The sequence below is a fragment of the Nelumbo nucifera genome, chromosome 1, assembly GCF_055504915.1.
Source record: "Nelumbo nucifera cultivar China Antique chromosome 1, China Antique-T2T, whole genome shotgun sequence".
Taxonomy (NCBI): Eukaryota; Viridiplantae; Streptophyta; class Magnoliopsida; order Proteales; family Nelumbonaceae; genus Nelumbo; species Nelumbo nucifera.
This window is the reverse complement of record NC_142649.1, coordinates 164,698,443-164,709,373: the sequence shown is the minus strand read 5'-3', so window position 1 is coordinate 164,709,373 and position 10,931 is coordinate 164,698,443. Positions and strand designations below refer to the sequence as shown.

The 10,931-nt window shown below is 46.8% G+C and overlaps 1 protein-coding gene across 1 annotated transcript; it reads right to left on the bottom strand.

Annotated features, from left to right (window-relative positions):
• Positions 1 to 6,565: 6,565 nt before the first annotated feature.
• Positions 6,566 to 7,591, bottom strand: LOC148804102 (uncharacterized). Its single transcript, XM_088899487.1, has one exon. It carries the CDS (start codon positions 7,589 to 7,591, stop codon positions 6,566 to 6,568), a length of 1,026 nt encoding a protein of 341 aa, XP_088755613.1.
• Positions 7,592 to 10,931: the final 3,340 nt, after the last annotated feature.

The following is a 10,931-nucleotide window of genomic DNA, read 5'->3' as shown; positions in this document are numbered from 1 at the left end:
CACCTAGGTATACATTAAAGAGTTCAGTATGGCTGTCACGTAATTATTAATTTACTAATTAATAACTAATAATAATTAACATAAATGTTATGTACTTTTGTCTACTTGGACGACATCCGTGTCCGTTAGTCCGTATTCTCAATCTCAACCACTCCTCTCCTCTTAAAGAGTTGAGTATCAGCACAGATAGTGAGACTGATCACATGCCACCCTGTCTCCAACTCACGTGCACTGGTCTTGAACCACAGTAATCGTTTTTGTTTACAGGAATCTAGGTGGGGGTGGGGGAATCATGATTCCTCTTTCCTCGCGATCTGATTTACCGGAGACCGAGAATCCAAACCACATGCCTCAGGCACGCTCACTTTCCAACGGGGAATCATGATTAACTTGCGCGGCGAGCCGGACGAAGCTGCAAAATAATTGATCAGAGAATCTCGAGTGGTTAATCCGGCAAAGTCATTTCGAGGCTTAAGTCAATTCTATACTGTGGATGTGAGCGGAATACTTGCATGCTTGAATGTTAATGAGTAAATAATCACGCATACCTTCGTCTTGGGGTTTGATGTCCTTATATCGTAGAATAGTTGTGGATCTTACGAAAGAGCTTCAGGATCTCCAAGCTATGCGGATAAGATTTGTTTCGATTTTGAAGGAGAGCAATGCATTAGTTGATAAGGTTTATCGTTTTCCTCCGGTTCAGGTGAAGCTAGGATGAGTCTTGTTGTGATCTCGAGAAATTCGAGGTCCGTTGGAGAGGCCTTTGGAGTCGATTACATGGCGTTTTGACTCTTTAGCTCCGAACTGCTACTTTGGTTCTTTAGTCCCGAACTGGATTGGGTGTCAAGGTGTCTCTACGCCGATGTGGTTTTTGGGCCGAGGTGACTAAATGCCTGAGCTCTGATTGTTGCGGATTGAGTTCCTTTGGCTAAGTTGTCACCTCTCGAGCAAATCGCGTCCACGTGACCCCTTCTTACTAGGTCGTGCCAAATCACCCTTCATCAATTACCCCCCACTCCTCGTGCCAGGGGTCCTAACCCGGTGCAGGGAGTTCATGACAAGTCTAGGTGGATTTGGCACGAAGTCTAGGCGACTTGGAGGGCGGACCATTGGTCAGACCTGTTCAATCATCTGGCTCAACCATGAAATGACCCAGGTCGCATATCGGTCATGCGTAGACGTCACACTATTTATAAATTCCGTGGACGCCAAAGGGCACGCTCAACCAATTTCGTCCTCGGGTAGCGTGCAACTGGTTTTCATGGGAGTCGTCGGATCGCATAGATCTCAACCGTCGATTGTCGGATGTGGTGGATTATAAATAGGGGCCGAAGGGCCCATTATCCTTAACAAAAATCGTGTAACTGAGATTTCTTGAGATCATGTTAGAGTCCTTCAACTCGCCATCCTGTTCCCTTGTGTCCAAGGTCGTTACCGCCTTCTTTGGTGAGTTCGTCTTCTTTCACTGGTTGTTCCCTTTTCCTTTACCTGTCCAATATATCTAGTGCTAGCATAGATAGGTTACTTGGTGATTCTAGCGAGCCCAGGGGTGCCGAGGTGCGGTCCTCATCTCCCGCCGGTGAGGCCATCTCTTCGCTAGAGAACTCCTCTTTAAACCTCTTAGGAGAAATGCCTTTACCTGACATCGGGCCATCTCGGCTTGAGGAACCTGAACCTTAGGTAGAGTGGCCGACCTCCGAAGAGAGGGTCTCGTCTTCTTCTCGAGGTCAAGATCCGGACAACTTTGGCCCTTCCACGATGACCTCAAACAGATTGTTGTCCCTAATAGCTTGTTACCGTCTCCTTGATACTCTTGTCTTCAGCGTTCTTCTGGGTCAGTACCCTTGTGTCCACGACCATTACGAACTCACGGTTTTTGAGGAGCAGCTCAAACCTGGGATGCGCTTCCCGCTCCACCCCTTCATCGTAGAAATGATTAAGTTTTTTAATGTCACTATCAATCAGCTACACCCAAACTCCATCCGTACTATTATTGGTATAATCTCACTCTTCCACGAGTATAACCGACCTCTCACTCTAGATATCTTTAGCTCCATTTGTTCCATTAAGAAAAATTCTTCCTGCCTGCACGAGGACACCCGACAAAGCTACTATATCTCACCTTGCCCCGGGTTCCAGGTCCTGTTCGATAACCCGAACAAGGTATCGACTTGGAAGAGGAGGTACTTTTTTGTTCGAAAAGCTGAAGGATGGTCATTCCCAACTCACTGGCGAGTGGCCATTAAGGACCCCGGGGTGAGGCTGGACGCAGAGACCAGGGCGGTCATTCATTCTTTGAGGGACCTCGGCCTTGAGATGAAAGATTTCCTAGCTAAGGAAAAGCTTGTACGAGCTGGGCTGAGTCCTCCTGGTAGGCCTCTACCTCGACGCACATATTACTTCTCTTTTTTTTCTTTTTGCACTTACTTCAGTTCGCAGCTGACTAAAAAATTCTCTTTTTCTTTTCTTTTGCAGAAGCTATGACAGGTGTTGACGCTGCTAACCTCTTAAAGAGTGTTCAGAAGGGGAAGAAGAGAAAGGCCTTGAACAGGTCCTGTCGAGAGGAGGCCACCTGTTCAATTCTTGTCGAGCCCGAGGTCGCCGCGCCAGAGCCACCCTCTGCCGAGCTCCCAGGGGAGGAGGTTCGCCCCCAACCTCCGGTTGTTGACCTAGACGAGGATCAGGATGAGGAGACCCTACCTCGCGAGCCCGAAGGTACTTCGGTGCCTGAGCCTCAGCCCCCCCAGTGAAGGAGAGCATAATGACTTCGAGGCTCGGGCTTCTTAAGAGCAAATATGTCGTGTTTCCTGCGAAGGTCGCGGAGTGCGCTGACATGCCAACAAGTCAGCTCGGAGGGAGAGCAACTAGCTACTGTATGGTGGTAAGTAACCTGCCCCCTCGTTTACTTTATTATCCTTCTATCAATGATACTTACGCTTGCTTTTCGGTTTTTAGGTGAACTCCACTATCCACTCATTAGTCTATCAATTTGAGATCCGCTTGAAGCGAGCTCGGGAGGCCAAAGAGAATGCTCGGAAGCTTTACCGCGAGCTGGACTTAGCTCGGGGTGAAGTTCTTAGAGCCAAAAAGGGAGCTCAGAGCCAGGAGGAGTTGATCCTAGTGTTGATGGAGGAAAAGAAGAAGCTCAAGGGGGAGAAGGAAGCTCTCCTACAGGAGAATGAAAACTTTGAGGCGATGATCAAAGAGCGCACCGAAATCTTCAACACTGCCATTCAGGAGGCGAGAATTCAAGAGAGAGATCATGCCATCAAGGAGTTTGAAGAGTCCCGCGAGTTTCACGACCTCCAGGTCGAGTATGGTTCTGATTCGTAACGATCGGGCTTCAAGCTCTGCAAGTGGTTTATGCGGAAAAAGTTCCTCGAGCTCGATCTCGGATCCATCTCCATGTCTATCGTTACTTTGAAGGAACCTGAATCCTCCGAAGGAGAAAGCAATGACGAACTTCTCGATGCGAGACCTTCAGGGGAGGCAGGTCTAGATGGCGTAGAGGAGGACCACATGGAGACCGACCTACCTGTTGGAGGAGATTCTGGAAATTTTGATGTTTAAGCATGCCTCTTTTCTTGGAACCCCCCCCCCCATATAGTGTATGTCTCGAGCCTCCGAGCCCAATTATAGTAACCATGTACTCGGAACTTTTTTGTTAATGAAGTATAATGATTCAAAAAGTCTTATGTGTGCAGAAATCTTGTTCAAAAATCTTTCTAAGTAAAAAAAAAATTCTAAGTGTTGGTTATCCTGAAGTGCCAGACTAGCGAGTTGGACTCGAGGTAGGTATAATCTTGTGTTGTTGCACGCCGAGGTGGATAGACACAGTAGGTTATATACCCGACGTGTCTATGCACGGGCTACTTACTTGCCCAAGCCAAACAGGCGATTGGTCATCCCGAAGTGCCAGACTAGCGAGCTAGACTCCAGGTGGGAATAACCTTGTGTTGTTGTATGCCGAGGTGGATAAATTGGTTATCCCGAAGCGGCATACTATGTTTTTCCAAAAAAAATTATGTGTGTTACGGGCTATGATTGTTACTAGGGGTTCGGCTTCCACCCACTTCGTAAAATAATCTACTGCTATAACCAAGAACCTCCTCTGCCTTGTTGCTGGCAAGAAAGGACCAAGGATGTCGATTCCCCATTACGCGAAGGGCCACGGGCTGGTGAGATATTTCAAATCAGCAGCAGATTGGTGGTAGATGTTGGCATGCCTATGACATTTGTCACACTTTTTGACGAGCTCGAGTGCATCTGCCTTCATTATGGGCCAATAATAGCCTTGCCTTAACAGTTTCTGTGCGAGGGCTCTACCCTCCAAGTGTCCACCGCACAAGCCTTCATGGGTGTCGCAAAGTACGTGCTTAGCTTTTGAGGGTCGCAGGCAGTGCAGATAAGGGAGCATGAAGGATCTTCTGTACAGCTGTACGTCTATGAGGATGTACTTGGCTGACTAACGCTCTACCCTCCGAGCCGCATTGCGTTCTGCAGGTAGGGTCCCGTGCAGCAGATAACCAGCGAGTGGCTCGATCTAGCTCGGTTCCACTTGCGACACAGAAGCGACCTCTTCTGCCCCCCCCCCCTCCCCTGAGATTGTTGGGCCAAGGTAAGTCCTCTATGTACACAGTTCGCATAGTGTTGTTGCTTGTGCTCGCTAGACGTGACAAGGCATCAACCTCAGTGTTCTCGAACCTCGGAATTTGCCTTACAAAGCAGGAGATGAAGCTATGCAGGATCTCTCTGACTTTGGCCAAGTAAGCTGCCATGGTTGGGTCACGGGCTTTCATACTCGCCAGTGACTTGGTTGACCACTAGTTGTGAGTCGTTGCATACGATGAGGTGCTTTGCTTTCATTTCCCTTGCTAAGGTTAGCCCGGTGATCAGCGCTTCATATTCTACCTTGTTGTTCAATGCCTCGAATCTGAACCATAGAGCATACTCCAGCTTCACCTCGCTTGGGCCGCACAGTATCAGTCCTACACCACTTCTCTACTGGTTGGATGAGCTATCGACATGGAGGATCTAGGGTTCCTCGTCCCAAGTCGGTTCCACTCTGACTGGGGCTGGTGTCGTACTGGTTGAAGCTTCCGTTGTGTGAGCGAGCTCGATCAACTTAGGGGTCGCTGCACCGAATGTGCACTCTACTACAAAGTCTGCCAAGACCTGGGCTTTGACTACTGGTCGTGGCTCATACCGGATATCATATTCGCTCAACTCGATGGACCACGTCGTTAATCTTCCAAACACCTCGGGCTTGAGCAGAATCTGCCTCAAGGGTTTGTTGGTGAGAACAACGATAGTGTGGGCCTAGAAGTATGGGCGAAGTTTCCAGACTGCTATGACCAGCACGTATTTTAGTTTCTCGATCTTTGGATACCTATTCTCTGCATCCTACAAAACTTTACTAACATAGTAGATGGGTCGTTGAACCCGATATATTTCTTTGATCAGTACCAAACTAACCACATCATCGCTCGTAGAGAGGTATAGCTTTAACACGTCCCCTTCTTTAGGCCGAGTTAAAACAGGGGCTGTACATAAGTACCTTTTTAGCTCGTCAAAAGTGAGATGGCACTCTTCAGTCCATTCGAAGTCCTTGCTCTTTTTATAGCTTTAGAAAAGGGTGGCACCAATCTGTCGATTTAGACATGAAGCGACTTAGGGCGGCTATCCGGCTAGCCAGCCTCTGAACTTTGTTTATTTTTCGGGGTGGTTTCATATCTAGGATCGCCTTTATTTTGTCTGGGTTGGCCTCGATGTCACATCGGTTGACTATATAGCCTAGGATTTTACCCGAAGTGACTCTAAAGACGCATTTATTCAGATTTAACTTCATGCTATATCTTCTTAAAATTTGAAAAGCATCATTTAAATCATCCAACAAAGAATTTGAAAACTAGGTCTTCATGACCATGTCATCAACATAACATTCTACTTTATTGCCAATCTACGGCTCAAAAACTTTATTTACATGGCACTGGAATGTCGCCTCAGCATTTTTCAATCAGAAGGGCATGATCTTGTAACAATATAACTCAAGCTCAGTTATGAAAGCGGTCTTGTTTTCATTAGCAGGATCCATCCTAATCTGGTTGTAACCGGAATAGGCGTCCAGGAAACTCAACAACTCATGCCCTGAGGTCGCGTTCACTAGGCGGTCGATCTTGGGTAGCGGGAAGCAGTCTTTTTGGGCAGGCTCTGTTCAGGTCGGTGTAGTCGACGCACATGCGCCACTTGTCATTGGCCTTCTTCACCAGAACCAGGTTGGCACCCAGCTCGGGTAATGGACTTCCTTGATGAAGTTTGTCGCGAGGAGCTTCCCGACCTCCTCATCGACTACTCTCCAACGTTCCGGGGTGAGGTTGCGTTTCTTTTGCCTTACTGGCCTGACTAAAGGGTCGTTAATAAGTTTGTGAGTTATAATTTTTGGATCAATACCGGGCATCTCTATCACGGACAAAGCAAAAATATCTAAATTTTCAAGTAAGAAACTTATTAGCTGGGTTCAAAGTGGTTCGTTGATCGAGGCACTAATCTGAAGAGTTTTGGCTGGTTAGGCGGCAGAGACTGGTATGTGGACCATTTCCTCTTTCGGGGTAGCTCGCTCGTCAATATACTCCGCCGATTGCTCAAGTTCGACGTCCTCTACCAGTTTTGCTTTTCCTTTTAAGGCAGCCACATAGCACTTGCGGGATTCGAGTTGGTCACCTCGCACGACTCCCACCCCGTAGTCAGTTAGGAATTTCATTGCTAAGTAGTAAGTAGACACTATCGCACGTAAAACGTGCGTGATAGGCCGACCTACTATCGCATTGTAGGGGGAGAGAGTCATGACTACCAAGAACGTGTGCTCAAATCGTACAATGTTTGGCCACGTGTCGGCTTTCATGGGTACTGTGATTCGACCAAGAGGTCTGACCTCCTTGCCACTGAACCCTATCAAAGGCGCATCTATTGGTTTCAAGTTGCTCTGTTGTAGTTGTAATTTGTCAAATGTCTCCTTGAAGAGTATGTTCCCTGAGCTGCCTGAGTCTACTAAGATGTGTTTCACCTCGAAGTCGTTGATCCTTAGCTTCACTACTAAAGCATCATCGTGCGGGTAATGGATCCCACGCGCATCATCCTCTGTGAAGTAGATCGGTTCTTCGAGCCGAGGTCGCTTTGGTGGGTTTTCGCCTTCGTTCTCCAATTCACGGATCAAGGTCCTCCCAGCTGTCAATGTACATCTAGCAATGATGGACCTGCCGGTGATAATATTGATCACCCCGTGGATTGGTCTTTCCTCTGGCAGCTGTCGAGGTGGTTGCTCATTCTGCCTGCTGGTCTCGGGGCCATTCCTCCTCTGGTCCTCTTGTCGATCTGCCTGTCGATCTGTTTGCCCTCTCTCTTCTCGCAATATGTAATTCTTCAAGTACCCGCGGCGGATAAGTTTCTCGATCTCGTCGCAGAGATTCCTGCAATTCTCCGTGTTGTGTCCATGATCTCGGTGGAAATGGCAGTAGACATTCGAGTTTCTTGTTATTGGGTCTCCCCTTAACCTGGGAGGCCATTTGACGAAGGAGGAATCCTTAATAGCCATTAAGATCTCTCCTCGCTTAGCATTCAAAGGCGTATAGTTTGTTCTCTCCACGGGTAGGGTCCTATAACGCCGACCTGGCTTATGCCTACGCGAAGGGGACCAACTTCTTGACTTGCTTCTTCCCCTGCACGGGGACTTGCTCTTCTTTCTTTTCTGCCCACCATTGCTCATCACATCATTCTATTTCTTCCTCTTTTCCGCCGGTGGATTGTCAATCTTCTGGTTGATCTCCTCCTCGGTACCAATGAACTGATCTGCCAACTTAAGGAACTGAGTGCTATCTTTTGGTTTGTTAGCTACCACGTGCCACTTGAATTCTTTATGGGTGATTCCTTTCTTTGATGCAGTAAGTCGCACCGCTGGATCGAGGTCCGATATCTACAAGCAAGTATCGTTTAAGCGCTTTATGTAGCTTCTGATTGATTCTCATTTCTTCTGAACCACGTTCAGAAGGCTTTCTTACGACTTTGAACACTTCTTGCTAGTAATGAAATGTGTAGTAAATAGGTTGGCAAATTGGGACCAGCTTTTGATGGAGCCTGGCGCGAGGTTTCGGTACCAAGTTTGGACGACCCCCTAAACGTAGTGGAGAAGGCCACACACATGCAGAATTCGTCAGCCCTGGCTAGGTGCATTTGGGACTGGAAGGAATTCACATGATCGTTGGGGTCGAATGACCCGTCATACTTATCTAACGGGGACACCTTGAAGTCTTTTGGCATCGGAGTTGCTAGGGGCTTGGGAGATAGAGGAGATGACCGGTAAAGCAATGGAGGTGTAGTCTTCGTCGCCACCGAGCTCAATTCTTCCTTTTCCTTAGCTTTCTCTACTTGTTGGTTTGGCTTCGCTAGCGGACTGTTTCTGACTGAGGAGCGACGTGTCTTGCGACGTCGCCGCTGCTGCTTCTTCACCGGTTCAGCATTGGTGCTGCTAATTTCAGTCTGATCTGGTATCTCGGCATCACTATGGACTTTATCGCGAGGTGGATCCTGGTTCCTTCTTGCTGGGTTCTCTTGTTTGTGGAGTTCGCACCGGCTATCACGTGGGACAGAGGGGTCCTGCCTCGAGTTTGCACCTCGAACTCCGGGTTGGTTGTTATCTCCTCGCGAGCCATTATTTTCCTGTTGGGATTGCCGAGCCGAATTGGCCCTATTGAGCTGACTATCCCCGGGCCTATTTCTAAAATTTCCTTACGAGACTGGAGGCGTGTGCTAACCGTCTCTCCTCTCACGGGGCAAAACCTGACCCTTGGGAGGAACTAGCACCTGTGAGGTCCCCTCATCTCAATGGGGGGATCGGTTGATGTTTTGGCTAGTTCTAGGCCGATTCGGGTTCTGGCCCTAACGCAACCCTAGGTGTTAGGGTGGAATTGGCTACTGGTTCGACTATAGTGGTGGGAACTGCTGCTGATACTGGTGGTACAGATAGTATTGTTGATACTGTTGGAACTGTTGGACCTGCTGCATCTAGATCTGTATTGTCCGAACGCACTGAGCGAGGTCATGGAATTGGGAGTGCCCGATTCCAAGAGAGACCATAGATGGCTCGGAGAAAGTTACGCCCATTGGGAGAAGCAGGATGCTCACTTGCATAGTGCCCTGCGGTACAGACAGTGACGGGACCCCTGAAGCTGTAAGGGGAATAGTAAATTGGCCGATTCATACTGTGGGACCTTGGGGGAAGGTTGATTACTGCTCTTGCCCCTCGGTGACGTTCATCTCGATGCTTTTCCCAGTGTTGCTGGAAGAATCCATTGGGATAAATTGAAAGCTAAAACCGCAACTGAAATTGGGATGACCTTTCGATCGATTCCCACAAACGGCGCCAGTTGATGGAGCGCGATCTGGATACTCCTAGCTGGAAGATGATCCAAACTTCAGTTGCACGGCGAGCTGGACCAAGCTGCAAAATAATAGATCAGAGAACCCGGGGTGGCTAACTCGACGAGGTCGCTCCGATGTTTAAGTCAGTTCTATACTGTGGATGCGAGTTGAATACTTGAATGCTTGAATTCTAGTGAGTAAATAATTACACGTACCTTCGCCTTGGGGTTTGATGTCCTTATATAGTGGAGTAGTCGTTGACCTTACAAAAGAGCTCCGGGATCTCTGGGTTGTGCGGATAAAATCCATTCCGATTTTGAAGGAGAGCAATGTGTTAGTTGATAAGGTTTATCGTTTTCCTCCGATTCAGGCGGAGTTAGGATGGGTCTCGTCGTGATTCCGAGAAATTCGGGGTCTGTTGGGGAGGCCTTTGGAGTTGATCACGTGGTGTTTCGGCTCTTTATCTCCGAACTGGTACTTCGGTTCTTTAGTCCCGAACTGGATTGGGTGGCGAGGTCTCTCTACATCGAGGTGGTTTTTGGGCTGAGGTGACTGAATGCCCGAGCTCCGATTATTGCGGGCTGGGTTCCTTTGACTGAATTGTCACCTCTCGAGTAGATCGCATCCACGTAACCCCTTCTTACTAGATCGTGCCAAATCACCCTTCATCAAATACCATACTAACAGTTTAGTACTTGTAATAATACGTAGTAAAAGTTACATAATTCCAGCCTATTAAATTGATTTAAGTGCTGATAATTTAACCATTGACATGGGAAACAAGATATTAAGATTAAATTGACTTGAATTTTGAGTTCCAATTAGATAAATTAATGTAATATTTTATTAATTTATCTATAATGGTTAATAAATAAATATATAATTAGTTATAATAATTTATAACTATTCCATCGTTATAATATTTAGGGTGTTTGTTTAACTTTTGGTAGATTAAGAGCTGACATTTTTTGGGGGTGGGTATATGCCTACCAAGGGGGCATAGGGTAAGCCCATTAATTTGTTCCATAAAAAGTGGGGTAGCCCATTCCAAACCCCAATAAAGGCAAGATTCAATCCCGGATCTCCGTTACAACCAGCTAGATATATCTTACCAACAAGATTAATGCATTGTTGGTAAAGTTATTGCATGAATATCCATATATCTTGTATACAAATTGTATGTTGCTTGCACTGTGTTACTTTATACTTAAACTATTGAAGTAGGTGGTTCTTATATTTTATAATTATTCAAACCTCAAATTCAGTGTCACAAGTATGAGTCATTTCACTATGCATGTCAATATATTTCTTAAGCATATCTTAATACATTATCTTATAAGGGTGTTTTCAATACTCTTCATTATATATAATTCTATTTTACAAACCTGATAAATTCAAATTTCCTATCCATAATAATTCTACCTATTTAACACTGCAGCCATACACGGGAAATATCTCATCTTTTATCATCCACAGAATAGTGTTTTTGTGAGTCAGTATGGTGAATAGGAAATCCA

Excerpts from the sequence above, each read along its gene's own strand:
- LOC148804102 (XM_088899487.1), bottom strand. The coding sequence starts at position 7,591 with ATGGCTATTAAGGATTCCTCCTTCGTCAAATGGCCTCCCAGGTTAAGG.